The following is a 23,343-nucleotide window of genomic DNA, read 5'->3' as shown; positions in this document are numbered from 1 at the left end:
GCCGGGTGCAGTGACAGGATTAGAACTTGGGCTTGCACTCCCAGGAGCTGGGTGCAGAGCATCTGCAGGGTGTGTGCAAAGGCCCTGAGGCCAGAAGGTCCCTGGGCCTCTCAGGGAAGGCCAGAGTCCCCCCCGGACCCTCAGGCACAGGTGCTGTTCCTTACGTCTCAGCGGGCCCTTGGCTGTCCTGAGCCACGTGCATGTCCTGTGCTATACGTGGATATGTGTCCATCTCCAGGGACCACGTGGTAGAAAGCTGGGCAGAGAGCAGTGATCTCTGGCAGATGCAGAGTGACCTGGACCTTTGGAGCTGTCCTCTGGGGCCCTGAGGCAAGAGGTGGACTGGTCATCTTGGCCGTGGGCTCTGGCCCGCCACCGGTCCCGGTGCTCTCCTGGGTCACACTGGCGGTGAACGTGGCTCAGACCTCAGTAACTGCCTGGCCCAGGCCCCCAGGCGTTTCCTGCTGTCCTGGAATAAATCCCACCTCTCTCCAAAGCCAGAGTGAGAGACCCCCTCGGGCAGATGGGGCTCCCTGGTCCAGGGGAAGTTGGGGCCCCCGGGTGGACTGGCTGGCCTGCACAGGAGGGAGCTGAGGCGCCTGGCATGGCACTGGCTCCACCATCGAGGACTTGAAGGGCCTGGGGCGGAAGTCAGCCATGTACAAAGGGCTTGTCCTGGCCCTGTGGCCCGTGACCTCTCCTCTTCTGGCCACTGCCATCTTCGTGGCATGGTCTGGTCTGGACTGGAGTATCCATACCCTCCGGGACAGCCTTGCCTGCCAGTGTCCCTGGCACTTGCCTCCCTGCCACTCTTCATCCGACACGGACACCGGCTTCTGATGTTTTGCCCATGTGTGCTGAGAATCCACTGAAGCTGCGGCCTTTGTAAAGAGCTGGCCACAGACTAGCCCTTGTGCTGCCTGCTGGCTCAGGCCAGGGAGCCCTGCGTCCTTCCCTGTGCGGTGCCCACCATCCTGTCCAGGCCTCTTGCGCCCCAGCTGACAGCCTTAGTGCCAGCTGCCCCCCAGGAGCCCGTTTGGCTGTCCTCAGTGGACCCCGTGAGGGGCAGGTCCTAGCTCCAGCCCTGTTGAGGTCTGAAGAGCCGGGCTGTGTCGTGCTGTGCTGGGCGTGAGCAGTTGGAGCTGGAGGGAGGGACTTGTCGGCCAGGAATGTGAACACGAAACCTTGGTAGGACTTGGTTGGGGTGGCCTCTGCAGGCAGCGAGGGGTTGCAGTGGGTGACGTTGCTGCAGCTCATCCCTGCACCCTCTGGCCTGCCCCTTGTTCCAGCCCCCGCTGTCCTCCTCTGCCCATGGACCCGGCTCCTCCCTGGTCCGCCCTGCCCACCCATGCCTGCTACTGTCTGCCCTGTATCCAACTCCTGATGGCCACAGAGTGCATCTGCTCTGTCTCTGCCCAGCACACAGCAAGGGTCCTCAAGGCCTTCTCACGGAACCCCCGTGGGCAGCTTGCATCGGGTGCTCAGAGCTTTGCCCGGGTGAAGCAGGAATGGTTAGGCCAGGTGGGGTGGCACCTGCTCCCTACAGGGCAGCCCCATCACACGCACAGCTGCGTGCTGATGATGCCAGGAGGTGAAGGCCCCAGAGGGTCACGCGTGGGTCAGTGAGTGCCGCCGGACTCCATGTGGAGAGAACCCAGGAGGCCAAGTGGATGTTGGGTGCAGTGGGCAGCAGTCTGCTCCCACTTTATTCAATGGAGGACGAGCGAAAGTCCCCAAGCCTGTCTTGGGGAGGTCTCCCTGGGGCAAGAGCCTGCTGCAGGAGTCTGAGGTGAGAGGAATCCTGGGAACGTGGCACCAGTGGGCGTGGCTGGGTGGGCACTCCGGTAAGCACACAGGGGGAACACAGCCAGAACAGGCAGGTTTACAGGAGGAGAATGGGTGGGTGGGGCTGCAGTTCTGAAAGTGCTCAAGGTAGGGAAGTGAGTGGCAGAGGACGTGCCAGAGAGCCCTGCAGCTGGGTGGCGGCACAAGGGCCTGGCCCGGCGGGGAGCAGCTTCCCGTGCCTGTTCCTGGGGATGTGGTCACACGGGCTGCAGGTAAAGGTGGGGGGTTCGAGGAAGGAGACCCCGTGTGGTTGCAGGAGCGAGGGCTCCCTGCCCGGCTGGAGAGGGGAGCACTGGGTCTGTGTCTGTGAGCTGTGACTCTGCCCAGTGGGCTTGTTGCGTTGTGCTGAGCTCCGTGGGGGACAAGGCAGAAGGGTCGCAGGCAGCCGCATCGCCTGTACCGCTTCCCTGAGCTCCAGCCCGGCTGAGGCTGTGCTGAGCGTGAGCTGCAGGGCTGTCCTGGTGCCCTACGTAAGCTGGGTGGCTTCCCTGAGCTCCAGCCCGGATGAGGCTGAGCTGAGCGTGAGCTGCAGGGCCCGTCCTGGTGGCCCCACATAAACTCGGTGCAGTGCAGGGGTTGGTGCAGTGGGCAGACGAAGACCAGGTGTAGGTTCTTTTGAGCGTCAGACGCAGCGCACATAATAACAACAGCAAAGGTTTGCAGGAGAAGAGAAAGTGCACTTTTTGGGTTAGGCCACGGTTTGCAGCGCTGGCATCCCGTATGAGCGCCAGTTTGAGTCCCAGCTGCTCCACTTGCAGTCCAGCTCCCTGCTAATGCTTGGGTCCCTGCCATCCGCATGAGAGACCTGGCTCCTGACTGGCCTGGCTCAGCCCCGGCCATTGTGACCATCTGGGGAATGAACCAGTGGATGGAAGATCTCCCCCTGTCTCTTCCTCTCACCCTGTAACTCTTTGAAATAAATAAATACATCTTAAATGAAAAAAAAAAAAAAGAAGAAAGAAAGTACACTTCTTAGGAGAGTAGACGCCAGGCATCAGCTGAGATGGAAGCCGAACCCTGAGGGCCCCGAGCGCGGCTGTGGAGACCCTGCCCGGGTGACCCTGGCCCCGTGCTGTGTGGCCTCGCCGCAGGAAGCCCTGGCTGCAGCTTTCGTCCAGAGGCAGACCCTCAGCCCTGTCCTGTGACTTCCGCAGATGCCCTGACCAGTCCTCAGTGGACGAGCAGGCACTTGCGCCTTACTGCTCTTAGGGCCACGCTGGTGGCTGGCCACAGGGTGCTGACAGTTGTGTCAGGTTGGATGGGGGCAGGGCCCGTGGAAGGCTAGGACCCCCGAGGTCAGGAGCTGCGAGGTTGGGTAGGGGCTGAAGCAGCAGAGTGACTGACAGGCTCTGCCCTGAGGCAGGACGACCAGGTGGCCCCGCGGCACCGCACTCCTGCCTCGGCTAGGCTGTGGGGAGCCTGCAGGGCTGCATCGTGGGAACAGCACAGCTGGAGCTCGCGGGTGCTGGGGAGTGTGCTGTGGCATTGCCACAACCTTCACCCCTGTCACCCTCCGGGGAGACACCTGTGGCCACACACAGCGGCCAGTCCTCCCGCCTGGCCTGACCACCCTGCTTCTGCTGGTCACCATAGACGCCCCTGCAGGTGTTCTCGTCACAGCGGCCCCTCCTGAGAGGACCCTTTGTGGTTCCCTGTCCACTGACCGGCCACCTGACGCGCACTGTCTGACTCCCTCCTGTGACGGCCCTGGTACCTGCAGCCAAGCTGGCACACAGGAGGCTCTGTGTCACCCACTGAATGCAGAAGTGAGGGCCCTGGGCTGAGACAGGCTGTGCGTGAAGGACTGGGAGTGGAGCCAGGGGCTGACCGGGGCCCAGGAGAGGCCAGCGGGAGTGCAGGTGCCTGTGGGGTGTCCCTGGGTCTGACTGCCTGAAAGGTTGGCCAGGGCAGGGGTCTCTGTCCTGCCCCTTGTCCTGTCCTGGCCCTGGGAGCATTGGCCAGATCCTCTCAGTCTCCAGGAGGCAGTGAGGCTATGCCTGGGGGGTACTTGCCGTGAGTGTGGGCTGCCGCTTAGGGGCATGTCCTCAGGGTGCAGGGTGTCACATGGGGGATACTCACTGCAGGTGGGAGTATCGTGTGGGGCACTTCCTGTGGGTATGGGATATCATGGGGCACTCCCTGTGGGTATAGGTGTCACATGGGGGACACTCCCTGTGGGTATAGGGTGTCACATGGGGACACTCCCTGTGGGTATAGATGTCACATGGGGGATGCTCCCTGTGGGTATAGGGTATCACGTGGGGAGTACTTCCTGTGGGTATAGGGTGTCACGTGGGGGCACTCTTTGTGGGTATAGGGTGTTGCATGGGGGATGCTCCCTGTGGGTGGGGGATGTCACGTGGGGCACTCCCTGTGGGTATAGGGTGTTGCATGGAGGGCACTTCCTGTGGGTGGGGGATGTCACGTGGGGGCACTCCCTGTGGGTATAGGGTGTTGCATGGAGGGCACTTCCTGTGGGTATAGGTGTCACATGGAGGGCACTCCCTGTGGGTATAGGTGTCACATGGGGACACTCCCTGTGGGTATAGGTGTCACATGGGGGATGCTCTCTGTGGGTATAGGGTGTCATGTGGGGAGCACTTCCTGTGGGTATAGGGTATCACGTGGGGAGCACTCCCTGTGGGTGGGGGTGCCACCTGGGGCAGGTGGCTCGGAGCACTGGTGTGAGAGTGAGCCTTGTCGCACAGCAGGCCCCAAGCGCAGCCCTCCAGTAAACTTGCTCACCCCTGCGCCTCAGCTCCGATGGACCCTCTCACTGGTCCCAGGTGGGAGGCCCCTCGCCCACTCAGGTGGGCTCCACCTCCAGGTAGGCGCTGTCCTGAGCCAGGTGCCCATCGGCGTGGCCTGGCCCCCTGGGCGTCCCCACCACTTGACCAGCTCTCCCTCCTCCCTGCAGAAGGACATGGCCCTGAAACCTGAGGAGCGGAAGGAGAAGTGGGAACGGCGCCGCATCAAGAAGCCGCGGGAGCAGGAGCGCTGCCCGGCTGCGGAGCCACGCGAGAGCCAGCAGCCCCCCCAGCCGGGCAGCCCGGGGCAGGACGTGGAGCCTGCCTGCGAGGCGGGCGCCAGGAAGGCCCCGCTGCAGCCGTCCAAGCAGGTGAGCACTGCCCGCCCTCCCTCTTGGGCGCTCTGAGCAGCCGGGACAACTCCCTCACCAGTGTCTGGGCTTCCTCGGTGTCCGGCTTAGGGCATGGGCACACCTGGGCGGGGCTTGGGGCAGGACAGGCAGGGGCCAGGGTGGTTTGCCGGGTGCAGGGACTTGCCCAGGCCACAGCTCCGGAGGCCTCCCTGGGGCAGGAGGGGAGGGGCCGGCGCCGCACTGATAGGCTGGCCCCGCTTCCCCGCTGCGTCGGTCAGGTTCCGCCGACTACAAGGTCCACGGTGTCCAGCGTGTCTGACGAGCGCAGGGCCAGGCTGGAGCTGAACGCACTCCTGCTGTGCCCACAGCCAGACCGCACGTGGGCCGGGGAGTGCTCAGCCACGTGACGTGTGGGTGGTCCAGGTGCCAAGCAGAGCCCAGAACAGGGCTGCCTGCCTGGATGGGGGCAAAGCTGTGGCCTGGAAAGGCTGTGAGAACAGGTGAAAGTGGGCGGGACATCTCTGGCATGGAGTCTGCCCGGGTCGCAGCTCCTCATGCAGCTGCATCCCCAGGAGCCGCCGGTCTGCACCTGCTCCCTGTTCAAGCGCCACGCCCAGCTCCCTCGGGAGGGGCCGCTGGAGCGGGGGCAGCATGTGTCGGGCCCGGGCTGGATGGGGGGTCCACAGGCACCCCTGCCCAGGTGGACACGTGCTCTTTCTTCCATGCAGGTGTGCTCCCCAGAAGGGGGGCCGCTCCCAGCCAACCCCTGGGACCAGAACCGCCCGGCCCAGCGGCAGCAGCAGCTCCAGCCCAGCCAAGCCAGCCAGCCCCAGGGGTCCCTCCCAGCCCCCTGTCAGCGCTGCCAGCCCCGTCGGGCTCTCCCGGACCCCAGGCAGCCCTGCCAGTCCCAGCGGTCACTCCCGGGTCAGCGCAGCTGGCCCCAGCCATCATTTCCGGGCCCAAGACAGCCCTGCCAACCCCGGCGGTCACTTCTGGGCCCTGGGCAGCACCGCTGGCCCCAGCGGCTGCTTCATGCCCCAGATCAGCTCTGCAGGCCCCAGCGGTCACGCCCAGTTCAGCCATGCAGGACACATTGGGCATTCCCAGGCCCCAGGCAGCGCTGCCGGCCCCTGCGGTCCCTGCTGACTCCCTGTCACCGCTGCCGGCCGCTGAGGTCCCTGCTGACCCCCTGTCACCGCTGCCGGCCGCTGCGGTCCCTGCTGACCCCGTGTCACCGCTGCCGGTCCCTGCGGTCCTTCCTGACCCCGTATCTCCATGGCCAGCCCTGTAGGGCTTCCTCTGGACAGTGTTGCCCGCCCCGTCGGTCCCTGCTAGCCCAATGCCAATGGTGCCAGCCCCCGCGGTCACTCCTCACCTTGCGCCCACGCCGCCGGCCACCTGGCTCCCTCTCAGGCCAGTGTTGCTGCCCTTGGCGGGCATTCATAGCCCCCCGTCCACATGGCCATCCCCGCAGGGCTCTCCTGGGACATCCCAGCCGCCCCCGGAGGTCATTGCTAGGCCTCAGTCAGCCATTGGTTGAAGCCCCAGAGCAGCCCAGTCCACCCAAACCTTCATTGCTGGGCCCAGGACAGTCGGGCCAACAGACGCGGCCACTCATGGGCCCGGAGCAACCCCACCCCCCCAAGCGGCCACTCATGGGCCCGGAGCAGCCCTGCCAGCCCCTCCGGTCGCTCATGGGCCCCTGTCAGTCCTGCAAACCCCAGCCGCTGCTTCCCATCCCTGAGCGCCCTTCACTCCTGGGGCAGCCAGGCCCACCCCGCCGACCTCTCCTGAGGCCCCTGTGCCAGCCGCGGAGGTCCCTCTTGGATCTGGTGCCGGCCCGGCAGCCCCAGCCCTCACTCCTGGGCCATCCCTGCCAGCCCCTGAGGGCACGGTGGCCACGGTCCTGTGCCCCAGGGGCGGCCCGGCAGGCCCCGTCTGTGAGCCCTGGAGCCTGAGTCCCTGCAGGCACCACCCCAGCTCTGCGTCCGAGGGCCTGAGATACTTGGCTGCGCTGGCCCGAGGCCTTCTCCAGACAGGCCCCAGCTGCTTGCTGTTGGACACTGAGCTTGGCCAGAGGCAGGAGGGCTGTGATCAGGCCGAGGCCAAGCCAAGAGAGGAGATGACTCCATGCTTCCTGCCACGTGCCATGCCCTCCCCTGCGGTGTCACAGTGCCCCGTGGGTGTCACTTCGTGACAGACGTGCCCCAGGAGGGGCTCAGAGCTTGCAGGGGCCCCTCAGCGTCCTTCTGTGCCTCTGAATTGCCAACACAGGCTGCATCTGTCTCCGTGCACGCGTGCAGGTGTGTGTGCATGTGTGCCTGGGCACATGGGCCTGTGTGGTCTTTGAGGGAGGGGTGCCAGCCACGGCCTTGCCACACCCCGCCTGACCCATGTGCATTCCCTGCCCCCAGGCAGAATAGCCTCGTGAATCCAGCAAGATGGGATTCTGCCACCAGGCTTCCTGTTGCAGCCCTGCCCACTCAGGCCATGGGATGATGCTGGTGTCCCCTTGAGGGTCTGCGGGCTCAGGAGGGACACAGTCAGGCCATCTGGTGTGGCCTGGATGTTGCCACCCACTTCTCAGGATTTGCTGTCTCCACTCAGGGGCTCCCTTTGAAAGGCAGCTGTTCGCGTCTCCACGCGGGAGAGCCTCAGGGTGCAGGGGTCCAGGGCCATGCTGGGAAAGCCCTGTCCCACACCCTCGCGGCTCCTGTCCCGCAGGGCTGTCTCCGAGTCCCCCTCCACCGCCGCTCCGTCTCCAGACCTCCGAGAGTCGGGGGCTGTTGGTAGCCTTCAGCCCTGCAAAGGCCTCCATGTCCGGAGAGCGGCGTTGGTCGCCTGGGGTCCCTGGCCGGGCACGGCTCGCTGCTGCGTGTGCATGGACTGCAGGGCACACGGCCACCCCGTGTTCCAGGCCAGCTGCCGCCCCCAGACCCCTACTCAAGAGGCCCCTCCCTGGGTCCTGCAGAGGCTCTGGGGTGAGGGCCCTCGACCCCTGCAGCTTGATGTCCCCTTGCCCAGCCAGGGCAGCCCTGAGCCCCCACCCCCCCCCCAGGCAAGCCCCGTTCTGGTGCTTCCCTAAGGCCTCTATCTTGGAAATGTGGGGCATATTTTTCTGATTAAAGGAAATAAAAAGGGCCACACTATTATTTTTATAACAGTGTTGGCATTTATAATTTAAACAGACAGGCGTGTCTTATGTGATTTATTCCGACAGATGGTTTTTTGCATTGGACTTGATTCTTGGCATTCACTGAATTCTAGCCACACAGTGGAGACGCCACCCCCGCCCACCTGCCCCTGCCTGCCTGAGGCCTGGCTGTGCCTGTCCCCTGGGTGAGCAGTGTGGAGCGTGTGCTTGGCACCTGCGCCCCAGACCCCTCTGCAGCTGCTCCTCAGAGTGCTGCCGCCCGAGCAGGGAGAGTCGAGGTCTTCAGCAGCCCGGAGAGAAGCTGGGGGTCGGTGAGGCTGGCGGGGTTCTGTGCCCGCCCCCAGGGGTGCATGCCGTGCTGCCCAGGGTGCCTAGGGGCCGATCCTGGCCCCGTGGCCCTGAACAAGCGCCCGAGCCAGGCTCTCCCCTCAGGAAGTTCCCGCCTCACCGTGAGCACCTGCACAGTCTGGCAGCTCCCACCCCTCGGACGCCCACACCGCCCTGCGCTTGCTTTAGGATGTCTGCTGTGGCCACGCTCTAGGTCAGTCCTGGTTTAAGCCGCCCTCCCCCACGTGTTTCCTGCCTGTCCTTCCAGTTCCTGTTTGTGCTGCGCCTTCTCACGGAGGCTGGGCTGACCCGAGGAGCCAGGTGGGCTGCGGGCATAGCTGAGGCCTGCGCCTCTCTCTGGAAGTGTCAGCAGTGGCTCTCGGCCGCCCCTCCGCGGGGGAGAGTGGCTGGGGAGGACGGTGGGGACAGGGAGGGAGGCTGCTGCCCTGGCCTAGCTCACCTGGGTGCCCAGAGCTAGGGACACGTGGCACACTTGAAGCCAGAAGGGCTTGTGCAGCCTGGTTTCAGGCCCCAGCGTGCGGCCTGGACCCAATGTCCACAGCTGGCAGGTTGCAAGGGGCCAGACCAGGTGGGCCGTGACCTGGAGACCTGTGTCCACGGGGCCTCTGCTGCTGGGGCTTTATGGCCGTGAACAGCTGCAGCCCCAGGCTCTGCACTCGGCACTTCTGCCTCCCACGGCCGCCCCGCTGCGGAAGAGGCAGCCTGCAGTGGCCACTCACATAGCTGCTGGGAGGGGGGCCTGCAGCCTGACCGGGACGGTCCTCTGGAGACAGCCTGGGCAGAGCCTTCTGGTTACCTCTAGGGGAACTCCAGTGCCCAGCAGGTGTGGGGGGACCAGAGCTTGGCCGTTGCGGGTGGGCCTTGCCGTGGAGCACAGGGAGTGCACATTTTGAGACAATGCTTTGGGTCCCGTGGTGGGCGGAGCAGGCTGGGCTGTGGGGCTGCAGGTGGAGCAGCCTGGGAGAGAGCATGGGAGCCGGGGTTCCCAAGGGTGTCTGGGCAGCACACGTGTGCCAGGCCTGCACAAGCCTCTCCAGGCACTAGGTCTCAGACCAGCCCTGACAGATCTCACTCTGGGCTCGCAACACGTGAGCCCTGCAGCCCAGTACCGGTGCAGGCACAGCAGCTGGAGCCTGTCCCAGGGACTCCCTTGGGCCTGAGGGGATGGCACTCATGACGGGCAGCTCAGGCTGTCTGCTTACTCATTAGGGGACCATCGTGAGAAGGGCCTGGAAGGCGGCAAAGGTGGGGGCACCCCACCGGGGGATAGCCGGTGCAGAGGCCCTGGCAGGACTAAGCCCGCGGTGACCAAGGAGGGAAGAGAGCCAGTCCAGAAACTGGGAGAGCGAGGGCTCATCAGGAGGGCGGCGAGGGCCTTGGGCAGGGACTGTGGCCTGCTGGGCAGGGCTGTCTGGCCTTCCCCCCAGGCAGGAGGCTGCAGCAGTAGGCAGGACATTGCTAGCAGCTGGGCCTGCCCCAGCTTCTCCTGTGCCAGGATCGGACGGTGCCTGGGAAGGGAGGCTGGGGCGTACAGGCTGTGACCTGCAGGTGTGCGTGAGTCCTGGGCCCCTTACTCAGCTGTTTGATGGGGATCTCATGAGCCACAGACAGAATTTTTTTGTTTATTTTCATTTTACTTGAAAGCTGGAGACCTTCCGTCTGCTGGGTCACTCTCCAGATATTTACAATGCCACGGCTGGGCCGAGTCTCCCGCGTGGGTGTCAGGGGCCGCATTCTTGAGCCATCACTTGCTGCCTCCCAGGTGCACACTAGAGGAAGTTGGATTCAGGAGTGGAGCTGGGAGTTGAACCCGGGCACTGCGATATGGGAAGCTGACATGGTGTCTTAACCCTCCGTGCCATAATGCTGGTCCCGTCAATCTGTATTTCACATTCTTTGCAAGTCTGTGTTTACAGCACCTCTCGGTTCAACACGCCTTGGTCACGGGCTCAGCACAGGCAGCGGTCAGGGCAGTGCTGAGGGCCTGGGACAAGGAACTGCTGTGAGCGCCTTCTCCACCTGCAGCTCCCGTGCTCCATGAGGGAGCACCCTGTTGGCCCGGTCCCTCCTGGGCACCCTCATGTGGCACAAGCAAGCAGAACACGCCAGCTTCTAGACTTCCTTCCCCACTTTGGTGGGTGGCTCGTGCCTCCCCAGATGTCTTCATTCCTTGCCTCCAGCACACCCAGGCCCCTCTGAGCTGGCTGTTTGAAGATGACACTATCAGAAGCTGCAGGTGCAGCCAAAGCAGCACTTAGAGGGAAACTTGCAGCTCCAGCTGTAGCGATTAGGAAAGGTGTGCAGTCTCCAGTGCCCTCCTGGTCAGGCCACCTGCACCTCTGCCTCCTCACGCCAGCACACCCCTCTGTGTGGTCCCAGGGCCGCGTCCCGAGACTTGCATGGGGCAGCCCGTTCAGCCCAGCCACAGCCTGCGGGGCAGCCTGCTCCTGTCACTCCCACTTTTCAGGTCAGGAAACCAATGGGAAGATAGCAGTAGCTCAGTGACGCCTGGGCCGGCGTGTGAGAGCGGCCGGGCCTCTTCTGGCCCACCCCCCTGCTAATGCCCCTGGGAGGCAGGTGATGGCTCAAGAACACAGTTCCTGTCACCCACATGGGAGACTCGGACGGAGTTCCTGGCTGCTGTGAGCATCTGGGAGTGAACTCGGGATAGGAGGTCTCTGTCCTCCCTCCGCCCCATCTCTCTGTCATTCTGTCTTTCAAATAAATAAACCTTAAAAAAAAAAAAAAAAAGTAGCAACTTGCCCAAGGTCAGCACAGCGAGTGGCTGAGCTGGTTTGGAGCCCGGCAGCCAGCGTGACCACGGCCCCGGCAATGGCTGGCCTGCTGTCCCCTGGGTTGCCCTCCAAGAACCCCATTTGAGCAGCTCTCTGGGAGGCTCAGGATTGCAAACTCCTGGCGGGCTCCACAGGCCCTCAGTGCCCTCTGCCGACTCACCTGGCTCAGCCCCGGCACCGTCCTGCGTCCGGGGAGCTGCCTCTGCTGCAGCCGCCTCTTCTCATCTGCACGGCTCTGGTGATGACCCCGTGCTGTCATCAGCTCTCACCACGTCCGCCGCATCGTGGTTTGCTTGTTTCAGAGTTTCTGTTCACTTAATGGGCAGTTGTTAGACTGGGCCAGGTGGAACCTGGCAGATGAGCATGGCAGCGAGCTGGCTCTGCCACTTAGGAGCTGTGTGGCCTTGGGGCAGTACGGTCCCTCCCTTGGGTTGTCAGGAAGATTGGAACTCGGAACTCACTGGCCCTTAGCTGGCCCCTGGTAGCGTCTGGCTGTCCCCCATGCTGCTCTGCAGTCCTCCCAGGGCCAAGGCTGCACTCGGCTGCACGGGGCCTCAAGGTTTGGCAAGGTGGGTGCAAGGGAGGGGTCGGATCCCGTGGTCTCGTCCTGTAGCCCCTGCTCTGCACTCTGTACCCATGGCCTGCAGCTCCCAGCTCCAAGCCAGCGCCAGCCTGTGTGCAGCAATACCCTGCAGCTGGCTCGTCCCCGTGCTAGCGCTGCCTCTTCCGCCCAGTGGCCGTGGGCAAGTGGCTCCTGCTCCCCGGGCGTCAGCTTCTCAGCTGTGAGGGGGAGATGCTGATGGCAGCACATCTGCACCAGGGCCGTCCTACGGGAGAACGAGACAGGGAGCCGGCGCTGTCCACACCGCTGCCTCATGATGGGGATTGCTGCCTTTTGTACACAAACGTTGGTTTGTTCATCTGGAAGGCAGTGACGGGGCGGGGGGGGGAGAGAGAGAGAGAGCGAGCTTCCATCTGCTGGTTCACTCCCCAGATGGCCGTAGCAGCCAGGGCTGGGGCAGGGGCCCACGGACTTGAGCCACACTGCTGCCTCCCAGGACGCATTAGCAGGGAGCTGCATCAGAAGTGGGAAAGCCAAGGCTACACGCTAGCCCTGCGAGCATCCGTTAGCCCACTGCACCGCAGCACCTGCCCCATGGCTGCCCTTACTATTCTCTCCAAGCAATTACACCTGCCTCCTGGGCACAGCCTGGCTGGTTTGAGGCCCAGACCCTCGAGGCTTGTCTTGGTTCTCCGTGTCAGACCCCTAACACAGCGTCACCTGGCTGGGCCGTGGGCGGAGCACTTGGGACTGGGCTGTCCGTCTACAGGGAGCGGTTGGCCAGGTCACTGGTGTTGGAGGCCTCCTGCCAGGTGTGGACTGGATGGAGGAGCGAGAAGGGGCACCAGGAACCTGACGAACAGGTGGCCCACCTGCTCCCTGCACCTGTGGGTGCCCCGTGCCATGGGGTGCATGCAGTAACTTCTGATTCCACACTTCTTGGAGCGCTGGTCCTTGCTCGAAGCTCTGGGGGCAGCAGTGAGCCAGGCAGGTGCTGTCCTTTGTGAAATAGAGCTGTAGCTGGGGAGGTGCACAGCAGGGCACGCAGCAAAGGCAGGGCACAGCCTTTGAGACCAAGAGGGCGTGGTCCCCACGGTGCGTCTAACTCTGGTGCAGAAAGCCTGGGGCCTTGAGCAGGGGAGTGGTATGGTGCTGGAGAGTCCAGGCCAGCATGGAGGGGGACACCAGGGGGGCTACACAGCAGTTAGGAGGAAGTGGAGGAGGGGTTGGCTTAGGTCATCAGTCCATTGGCTGAATGGAGACACCAGCTGAGACGGAGTGACTTAGGCGCCTGGCCAGGGTGGTGGGCCCCAGATGGAGCCAGGAGTCCCAGCTCCAGGTCTGATGGCATCCGTGCTTTACAGCTTCCACCTCTCCCCCAGGAAGTGGGAACCCACCTGATAGGGAGCTGCAGATCCATCCGGCCATCCACGCATCCTCCTGTCCACCCACCCATCCACCTCTCCATTTATCCATCCACCAATCCTATCCATACACCCACCCATCCACCTGTCCATCTATCCATCCACCAGTCCTATCCATACATTCACCTGTCCATCCATCCACCAGTCCTATCCATACATCCACCTGTCCATCTATCCATCCACCTGTCCATCTATCCATCCACCAGTCCTATCCATCCATCCACCAGTCCTATCCACCCATCCTCCTGCCCACCATTCTTTCTGTCCATCGTCCTATCCGTCCCCTCCATCTGTACATGCACACATCTGTCCACCTACCTGTGTGTTCACCCATCAAGTCCTGAAGGAATGTAGAACAGTTGTAAGAGGCTTGCCACCGACACTGCTGAGTCTGGGGACACTCGGCCTGGATCCCCAGCACACAGCCTCCCAAGCTGAGTAGGCAGGGCGAGGCTGCCCGTGCCTCCTGGGCACCAGTCTGACGGGGGACCAGCACACAGGCAGTCACACTGCTTCCAGAGGGACTGTGGAAAGAACCCATGGGAACCTGCCTTGTCCTGGCTCACAGGGGTGGGTGGAGCACCAGGAAGGCTTCGGGAGGGAGCAAGGCTCCAGCCCGAGCAGAGTCAGCCCGGAGGACGCCGTCAAGTTGCCCATTTCTGGAGCCATGAGGGCGTTGTCCTCCCTGCAGGGCGTGTAGTGTCCAGTGCTCCCAGAAGGCGCTGCCCCGGTGCAGAGCCAGCCCCAGCCTGGGTGCCCGGCTGCGGCCTCCCTGCTTGTGTGAGGGTGGCTGGTGGACTGTATGTGAAGCCGGCAGCTTTGCTGGGCTGGATGCTGTCAGGGACGCGGCCTTCCTTGCGCCCAGGCCTGCTTGCAGCAGACCCTGCCCTTGGAGTGCTAGTGGGAGGGCGCCTAGTACAGAGCCTGACGTGCACCTGGTGCCACCTGCAGCGGGAGAAAGGGGCAGGGTGAGCATGCAGCAGTCCTGGGTGGCCAGACTCAGCCTCCCCAGGTGTGAGAGCCCATGGGGGTCAGGCGGGCCTGGGCACACTCGAGGGCTTTGTGGGCAGAGCGCTGGGACCCTGCCCCTGGGGGGTTCCAGAGCACAGGAGCAGCCTGTTTGTGGGGGCGGGGCAGGATGAGGACAGCGTCACCGGCACCTGCTGCAGGAACTCCCAGAACACGCCTGGGACGCGCGTCCCTTGAGTGAGCCCAGCCCAGCCCCCTCAGCCTCTTTACCCCCAGCCCCAGACAATGCAGCCCAGCGCAGGCCTCTGCTCAGCTCATGGCCAAGAAGCCACCGTCATGGCAGGCCGCTTGGCAGGGCTTGTGGCCCTGGAGAGCCAGGAGTTTCTGAAGTCCCCAGGGAACCAGCATGCACCAGGGCTGAGAGCCAGTGCCCCGGGAGGGGGTGTATGTCCTAAGAGGAAGTGGGTGGAGACTGGGGGGACCAGATGGCCACTCGTGTGAGCAGACTCTGTGTCCATGTGGACACGGAGAGACAGCTGGAGTGGATCCTGGGGCGCTGGTTCCTGTCTTCTGCCAGGACAGTAGCCCAGCCCAACGCAGGGTTCCAGGGTCCCCCCTCCCATAGACCTGCCTGAGGCCTGGCCAGTCTGAGGGAGCCGCCACCAAGTGGGCTCGCCCCTGCCCCTCATTGCTGGGAGCAGGTGCCCCCTCCTCCCCCCAGGCCCACAGCGCAGAGGGCAGCCAGGCAGGACGCAGGCTGAGCTGGTGGCCTCATCCGGGCGTGAGTGCCCCCCGGGTGTTAGCCCACGTGGGAGACGCCGGGGCTGCCGCCTCTGCAGCTCTGCCTGTGGAGCGTGCTTGCCAGGGCGGCACCCTCCGCTCAGCCTGCACACGGGCTCGGAGGGGGCCTTGTGTGTCCTGCACCTCTGTGCGCTGTGGGCAGGAGAGCGTGCACCCAGGGCAGGAGCGCAGCATCTGGGAGTGAGCCTGTGGCATTCGTGGGGCCCTTGTGTCTGGGTGCACCTGGGGCCAGCAGGTCACCAGGCAGGTTGGGGTCCATGTGTGGCCCCACGTGTGCCCTGATTCCATAGGGGCGCATGCACGCGTGTGGACCCGTGTGCCTGACTGTGTCCTGCAGGCTTGCTTCTGGGGGCTGAGGGTTGCCTTCCCCCTTCGAGCAGGGATGCCTCAGGAAATCCCCACACGGCCCGCGAGGGCCTCTGCCTGGCTCGCCCTCGGGTCCTGTCTGTAGCCAGTGTGTTCGGCCACCAGCCCGAGAGGCAGCTGCTTCCCCTAGGTGAGGCTGGGGCCTGTGAGAGGACTCTGGGACTCCCCAGCCTGCAGGCAAATGCTGCCCACTGGTCTTGGGCATCGCCTAGCCTATTAGACCGATGGCCAGTTTGGTGGGTGCCAGTTGCTAAGGGCTTGGGAGGTTGGCAAGTCAGCCTTTGTGTGAGCTCTTAGGCCATGGACACGGGTGGCATCCCCACTGGGCTCCCCTCCCTGACACGGGACTTGTCCCCTCCGCACCCCAGGCCGTGTCCCGTACCTCACCGGGCTGTGGGCCAGGCCTCCCTCGCTCAGCAGCAGGTCTGGTGCCAGGGGCCTGACCTGCCCCACCCCCACCCCGTCACCCGTGGGGCACAAGCACTGCCTGTGCTGTGGCGGGCGCCTGTCTGGGTCACGCTGCCGCCGTGTCCCATGTCCTTTCCCACCCCTCACAGTGTCCTGTCTGGACTCGCTCCGCCCAGAAAGGACAGGGAGGGCCCCTGTGACTTGGAGGGTCGCAGGCTGCAGCTCCCACCCCATCCTGGATGCCCACAGCCGGGGACAGACCTGTGCCGCCTGGCAGGACGAAGCCGGGTCCTGCTGAGCTTGATCTGCTGTGGGCCAGGGACCTGACGGGAGGGGCCGTAGGTCAGCTTGGTGAGGCTCGCGAGCACTGCTGGCCTCTCTCTTGAGGACCCCACACCTTCCAGTGTGGGATCCCCGAGGCTCTGCTCCCCTCTCCCCTTGGCCTGGGGCCTGTGCCCCAAACTCCCACCTGTCACTTCCCACCCCTGCCTGCGGCAAGAGCAAGACCACAGCTGTGCCTTAGCGGGGAGACACTAGGGGGGCCCAGGCCTGAGAGAGTGGGCTGATGTGGAGCTGCTGCTTCCTCCGCCCCCACCCCCGGGGGCCAGCGCACCACAGGGGAGGACCCCAGAGGTGAAGAGAAATGTCCCAGGACCACAGCAAACTTTGAGCCATGGCGGCCTCCTCCTCCACCCTCACACCCAAGTCAGATGTGCACGTGGTGCCTTTCGTCCTGGGACGTGTGGGGTCCCCCTCGGCCCCAGGGTGGAGGGGGAAGGGCCCGAGGCACAGGCTGTGGTGCCAACGCTGGAGGGGAGGCTCTTAGGGCCACTGACCACGTGACCCGCTGTCAGCCTTGCCCCCTGCTGTGCTGAGTGAGCAGCCCGGCAGGCGGGAGGTCTGCCCTGGCCAGGGCCACAGGGCTGGGCAGGGAGCTGTGGCCTTGGAGGCAACCTCAGAGCAGGGGAGGGAGGCCCAGACTACACACAGCCACACCCACTCGGCTCCCCGGTTTAGAGGGGAGGGCCGGGCACCCGTGCTGAGGAGAGGGCCTCCAGGTGCTCCCGTGGGTGGCAGGGGCCCAGGGAGGTGGGACTCTGGAGCCTGCCAGACTGCACCCTGGAGTCAGAGCAAGCTGTCCCCGTGCCAGGTGTGTGAAGCAGCGAGCCGCCCGCCTCCGCCCTGGGCAGCAGGCATGTGTGTTCCAAGCCTCGCTTCCACCTTCCCCTGCTGGTCCTTGTGCAGAGAGCACAGGCACCCCGCGTCCCAGCCCTCCCTGCTGCCACTGACAGGTGCCCTGACCAGCTCCCAGGTGCTGCTGACCTGCTGGTCCAGGGACCCCGCTTAGAGAAGTGCCAGGTTAGGGTTCAGGTCCTGCTTCCCTGCACAGACTCACGGACCCTGAGTCCACTGACGTCCAGCAGGGCCAGCAGCTGTCACTCAACAGGAGTTTTCTGCCTGTGCAGAGACTGTGCCGGGCCCAGAGGATGGTGACACCTGGTGGCTTTTAGGGGCTGGGCTGGGTTCAGCAGCAGGGACCCTGGCCCCATCTTCCCCACCCAGTCCACCTCCACCGGGGACCTTTGCCTCACTGGACCCTGTGGGTTCACCGTGGACGTCGGAGGACAGAGCTGATAAGTGTTCCGATGTCACTTGTCACTTGGTGCCATTTCCTCTTCTGGGTCTGTCCCACCTCAGGGATGAGAGGGCTGGGGACGGCGGGAGTGGCTTGCTCCCCTGGCGAGCTCTGCCCGTCCTGCTGCCCCTCCCCCCAGGCCGCAGGCCCTCAGGGACCCTGCCCACAGCAGTGCACCACATCCTCAGGGCTGGGGTCAGCGGCGAGGAGAGTGCACACAACCCCGGCCGGCGGCTCGGCGCCGGCAGGGTCAGGTGTGTGTTTGCCTGAGCCGGTGTCTCTCCCTGCCCCAGGTGAAGGTGGCCATGTCCAGAGGGGGCGACCGGAACAGTGACGAGGACAGCATCCTAGAAGCCACCAGCTCCCAGCGCAGCAGCTCCCGGGACCAGCTCAGTGACGTGAGTAGCCCCCAGCACCCTGGGGAGGTCACGTCACGCGGAGGCGTGGTGCTGGCGGTGAGCTCGCTGCCCTCGCCACAGCCGGCTCCTCACGGACAGCAGTCGCCTGCACGGGAGCCCGTGTGAAAGGGTAACCTGGCCCTGGCCATGGCCCGTGGCTGGCGGCCGTGGTGGGAGCAGGAGAGCAGGCAGGACAGACACGCCAGCCTCGGGTGGCCTGGGCGAGAGACGCGTTATCACGTCATTACAAGTGCTTTCGCTACCTTGAGCTGGCCTGGAGCTGTTAGGTGGGCGGCTGTTCTCGTGCGCCTGCACCGATTCTGTGTAGGGGCTGACACTGCCGGGCGGAGGGGCATGGAGCGCTGAGGAAACAGACCCCCGGGTCCCCAGGGGACAGCCAGCAGTCACAGTGAGGGGCCCGGAGCTGGGAAGGCCAGGCAGGAGCTGTCAGTGACCAGGACCCACACCCAGGGCTCAGGCTCAGAGCTTACCTCGCGGGGTGTGGGGGGCTCACTGCAGGGGTGTGATGGGGACCAGGGGCTGGGGGGGCAGAGGGGTCAGACCCAGCTCCTGCAGGGGAGGAGGGCAGTACTCGTGTTCTGCAGGACTGGGCTGAGTGAGCAGCCTCATCCTCACGTCAGCCATGCCTGCGCTGCTCCCGGCCCCATTGCCACAGATGGGAGAGCAGGCTGGGGGAGGCCCTGCGGCTGGAGGGCCCAACAGTCATCCGGACAGGCCTCAGGCCCACTTGAACCAGAGGGAGCTCCCCGGCTTCCCAGCACAGGGAGGAAGTGGGGGAGGTGTGGGGCTTGGACCCGGGGCTGAGATTCTGGGCCCCACAGTCTCCCTGCCTCCCTGGAGGGGCGTGCCCAGCAGGGCCTTGCCCCTAGGAGGGCCGTGGACCCACCGAGGGTGCTGGTGTGGGGGCCTCTCCCAGGCCACCAGCCCCTACTGGGCCAGAGACAGGCTCACGGGCCAGGCCCCAGGCGGCGTCCCAGCAGGCGGTGGGTCCCACTGGCGCAGCTCTTGTCTTCCTCCCCGTGGCTGCAGCCCTCACGGAGGGGAGGGTGTGACTGGCTGGTTGGGTCCCTGCTGCAGCAGCGGGAGCTGTCGGGGACAGGGCTCTGACCGCTTCTTCCTCCCTCCACAGAGCTCGGCACAGGCGGTCTCCGGGAGAGGCTACTCCGTAAGTCTCCCGGCTCACGTACCCAGTGGCTCCCTGACCTGGGTGCGCAGCCCCTGCACCCTGCCCCTCCGGAGCCCCAGCTTGTTCTGGTCCCTGCAACAGTGGGGTGGGCACAGGGTGGACGAGGCTGCCGGGGGGCGGGCTGGGCAAGGGCTCTGGGGAGCAGGGAGGTCAGGATGCAGTTCCGGGGTCCTCTGGGAACCTGGGAGCTGTGGGCAGCTGTCCTCCCCACCCGACCCCTCCCTCCTTGGACCAGCCTGAGAGACCTGGGCTCCACGTGTCTCTGCCAGTGCCTGTCCCACGTCCCTGGGCAGAGCCCGGCCCCTGCACCCTCCTCCCACCTTCCTTTCTTTCTCCCTCGAGTAGCAGACGTTGGTGACGTCACAGGACCCAGCGCCAGAAGCCCCTTCTGCAGCTCTCAGCCCCTTTGGCTGTTGGAGGGTGGGGCTTGGACTCTGCCCATTATCCCAGCAGCCTGCGCTCCTCTAAAGCACAGCTGCCTTTATGGGGCATGTAATTAACCCGTTAATTGCCTGGGAGGGCTGCCCCAGTTGGCATGTGCTGGCGGCACAGCCCCCCACAGCCCCTGCCACTGTGAGGAGCAGGAGTGAGCGGCCGTGTGTGACCATGGCCTAGCCCGCCCCCACGCCGGCCCCTTTCCCGAGGAGCCCTGGGCCCACCTTCAGCCTTTCACCTCCTCCCGGAGCAGCCAGGCTCGCCTCCTTCGGGGACAGTGGCCCCTCGTCAGGACTTGAGACAGGGCGCCTTGTCCTTGGTGTCCCCATGGGTGGTGCGGTCAGCCATGTCATCACGCACTTGGCTCCTGGGAGCTGCCAGTGGGGCTGTGCCTGCACCGTGCTGTGTGGTGGTGGTGGTGGTGGGGGGTCTGTGGGGGGAGGCCGGGGCAGAGGCAGTGCGAGCGAGGGTGGGGTGGGAGCACTCTGGGAGGCTGGTGAGAGCTGAGCCGGGTCTCCACACCCGATTCCCATGGCCAGGAAGAATGTGGGGTCCCCCATGCCAGGACTGAGCATGCCTAGGGTGAGGCGTGGGTCTTGAGCTCCGGCTGCCAGGGAGGCATACACGTGTCCTGGAGAGGCCAGAGTGGCTGGACACTGGGACGCTCCCGTGAGGCAGCCCAGCTGCGGTCCTCAGGTGGCTGGGGCCTTGACCACTGGGTGACCCCTCTGTCTGCAGGTTTCCTCCCCCAACATGGCTTTGAGTGTTCCCTGGAGAAACCGGTGATGAGCCTGCCAGCTGCTCGACAGATGGTGGCGGGGAGGGGCCGTGCTGCAGCGCAGGCCGGGGACGCCCGTCAGAGCAGGGGACCCTGGGAGGACCCCTGCGATCTACAGGTGGTCCTGGGTGCGCACCGGCACTCTGCTGTGTTCAGAAGGATCCTGGTGCACGCAGACGGGCCCCGTGCCATGAGCCAGTACAGATGGTCAACTCTGGCCCTGGTGGCCTCGTCCCCACAGACTGTCACCAGCTCATGGGTGCTCTCCAGCTGCTGCGGGTGGGAGTCCAGGCCCCAGGTGGACAGCTGGGAGCAGGGCCCTGCCTTTTCAGGAGTGGTCTCCCTGCCCCCAGCAGGTGGAGGCCCAGCCTTCCTGGGGCCGGCTCAGGTGACCTGTGCCCAGAGGAAGTGGGCAGCAGGGTCCCAGACAGGTGGGGCCCAAAGTAGGCAGAGGGCTAGAAGGTCCAGGCTTAGGGAGGCCACGGCCCCGTTTCCTGGTCAGGACTCTCGTAGGACCCTCAGACACCTGAGTGCACACTCGGGGTGGGGCTGACATTGTGTGTGCACCTGCGTGTGTACATGTGTGTGTTTGGCTCTGTCTGTGCATGCCTGTGTGTTGACATGTGTGTGTGCGGTGCAGCCTGTGTGGAGCTGTGCACGCCTTGAGCAGAGGTGACCTGTGATTCTCTCTAGACCTGCGTGTCTCTCTGTGTCTGTGTCTGTGTCCCTGCACACCTGTGTGTCTATCCCGCATGGACCTGCGTTTCTGCGTCTGTGGCTGTGTGTGCTGCTTGGAGCGTCCCGGGTGCTCAGGCACATGTGTGTGTCTGTGGCCACATGCCATCACATGTCTGGGGGGTGTGCTGTGTGCACCCCTTGCCACCTGTGTGTGTCTGTGACTGGCACCTCAGGCCCCCTGGGGACCCTCAGCCTGGCTCCCCTCCCACAGTCCCTGCACTGGGTGGGGAGGCCCAGCCTGGCAAGATCGACCCCTGCGGACCTCTGGTTTGTGCTTGTCCCCAGAGCTCGGTGTGGCCTCGCCAGCTGCCGTCAGAGATGGTTGGCACCGTGAGGTGAATGAGGGTCATTTGCTGATTTGGAAGCTTGTGACTGAAAGCACAGGGGTCTGTGGTCCCCATGGTGGGAGCTGGGGCCCGCGTTACTTCCGAGATGAGCCTGCCCCTCTGCCGGGCAGTCTCTGTACCTGCCCCTGCCCGCTGGGGGCCGCCCTGCTTGGACCCTGGGCCCTGCAGCAGTTGTCATGGCTGGGGGCACTCACCAGCCCTCTGAGGGGATGTTCAAGGCCTGGTGTTGCCGGGCTCTGCACAAGGACGCGGAGGCCCAGCCAGGCTCAAAGGCCTGGGCCTGAGAACCAAAGCCCTGGCCGTGGCCCGGCACACATGCTCTGGCCGCCCTGAAGCCCCAGGCCCGGCTCGTATCAGGACTTAGCTGCTGCCTGGGGGCCCCGGCACCTTCAAGGGCCTTTGCCAGTCCCTCCAGTCTGTGCAGGCTTGGTGCTCTCGGCTGGGCTGTAGATGGGCTCATTCCCTCCTCCGCCCACCTCCCGCAGGCACTGTGGTTCAGGCATGCACGCTGGATGGTCCAGGACAGTGCAGGGCTGGGCAGGGCTCACAGGCCACGCTTACGAGGGGCAGTGCTGTCCTCGCGGTTGAGCTGCCCGTTAGGACGCCTGCGTCCCCAGGGCCGGCTTGTCTCCCCTGCTGCCCCTCACCCCAGCACTGGTGGCGCAGAGGGTGGGGTGAGGGCCGTCAGTCTGTGCACGCAGCACAGGGGCGCCCGGGTGGGGCTCGGGTTGTGCCCGCAGGGGCCTCTGGGGGCTGCTGTGCCCACGTGCCACGTGACGGCCATGGGACTGGGGCCCACAGGCAAGGGCCAGGAGGTAGCAGTGTCACAGCCTTGACGTCCCCACCGTATTTTATTTTTAATTGTATTTTTATTTATTTATTTGAAAGAGAGTTACAGAGAGAGAGCGCGCGTGCGCTACCATCCACTGGTTCGCTCCCGGATGGCTGCAATGGCCAGGGCTGTATCTGCTGCTGCGTTCCCAGGTGCATTAGCAGGGAGCTGGAAAGGAAATGGAGCAGCCGGGGCTGGAACCAGCGCCCGTGTGGGATGGCGGCATCACGGGTGCTGGCTTAGTCTGCTGCACCCAGCACCACACCCCCACTCCTTATCTTATTTATTTGAAAGGCAGAGTTACAGAGAGAGGTAGAACCAGGAGAGAGAGAGGTCTTCCATCCACTGGTTCATTCCCCCAAATGACCGCAATGGCCAGGGCTGAGCTGATCCGAAGCCAGGAGCCGGGAGCTTCTTCCAGGTCTCCCACGTGGGTGCAGGGGCCCAAGGACTTGGGCCATCTTCTACTGCTTTCCCAGGCCACAGCAGAGAGCTGGACCAGAAGAGGAGCAGCTGGGACACGAACCGACCCTCATATGGGATGTTGGTGCTGCAGGCCTGGGCCACAGTGCTGGCCCCCACACCTTATCTTACAGAACAAGTCAGGCTGAGGGAGAGGCAGAGGGGGGACTTGAGGCCAGGAGCCCTTAGGCGTGGGGGCTGTGGTTTGCGGCAGAGGCGGGAGGCCTCCCCAGCTCCGAGCAGGCCCTGCCCAGCCCCTGCACCCGCCATGTGCAGGAGGGTCTCCCTCTGCAGCATGCAGGGGAGTGGAAGAGCAGCCGGGTGCAGACTGCCTGGTGACGAGCTTGAGGCTGCACTCAGGGGCCCCCAGGCCTGTCCCCTGCTGAGGACAGGCACCTCCCCCAACTCCAGCTGGTGGGAGAGTCCCTGCTGCTGGCCCTTGCTGTTGGTGCTCCTGCTCCCAGGCCCCGCCTCCCCTCTGGCCTGGCACCTCAACTCCGCCTCCGCCATGGGCTTGTTGTGCTCTGGGTGGGGGAGGGTACCTTGCAGACCACAGCGGGCCAGCCCTCAGCACCCCACAGTGCAGTCCCACGGAGGCGGCTCCTGGTCTCAGGATGGCTGCTTTGCTCCTGAGTCCCCGAGGGGCCACTGAGGACAAATCCTCCGTGGAAGAGCCCAGCCCCTCCCTGGCCAGCCGTGCAGGAAGGTAGACGGTGCAGGTGTCTGTGAGCAGCCAGG

The 23,343-nt window shown here is 64.7% G+C and overlaps 1 protein-coding gene and 1 long non-coding RNA gene across 15 annotated transcripts in view; both read left to right on the top strand.

The window, feature by feature from the left end:
• The window catches only part of FBRSL1 (fibrosin like 1), a 53,852-nt gene that overhangs the window by 6,917 nt on the left and 23,592 nt on the right, over nucleotides 1-23,343 (top strand). For 9 of the 14 annotated variants that reach the window (XR_016227491.1, XM_070065719.2, XM_070065717.2 and 6 more), the window contains exons 2-4: nucleotides 4,763-4,963; nucleotides 17,702-17,806; nucleotides 18,957-19,034. Coding sequence is in view for 13 of the 14 variants with exons in the window: in XM_070065719.2 (XP_069921820.2) it covers nucleotides 4,763-4,963; nucleotides 17,702-17,806; nucleotides 18,957-19,034 (384 nt within the window). In the remaining variant the exon portion in view is untranslated. Of the gene's footprint in view, nucleotides 1-4,762; nucleotides 4,964-5,673; nucleotides 8,135-17,701; nucleotides 17,807-18,956; nucleotides 19,035-23,343 lie in introns of those variants that run through there. The other 5 variants (XM_070065720.2, XM_051836847.3, XM_051836849.3 and 2 more) reach the window with 2 other exon arrangements.
• Nucleotides 7,117-8,134, top strand: LOC149119810 (uncharacterized). Its single transcript, XR_016227492.1, has 2 exons — nucleotides 7,117-7,248; nucleotides 7,360-8,134. It is a non-coding gene; the product is annotated as an uncharacterized LOC149119810 (long non-coding RNA).

This window comes from Oryctolagus cuniculus, chromosome 21 (assembly GCF_051225735.1).
Source record: "Oryctolagus cuniculus isolate XC-2025 breed Fujian yellow rabbit chromosome 21, ASM5122573v1, whole genome shotgun sequence".
Classification (NCBI taxonomy): Eukaryota; Metazoa; Chordata; class Mammalia; order Lagomorpha; family Leporidae; genus Oryctolagus; species Oryctolagus cuniculus.
The sequence above is the reverse complement of the archived record's forward strand: the minus strand, read 5'-3'. Positions and strand labels throughout refer to the sequence as shown.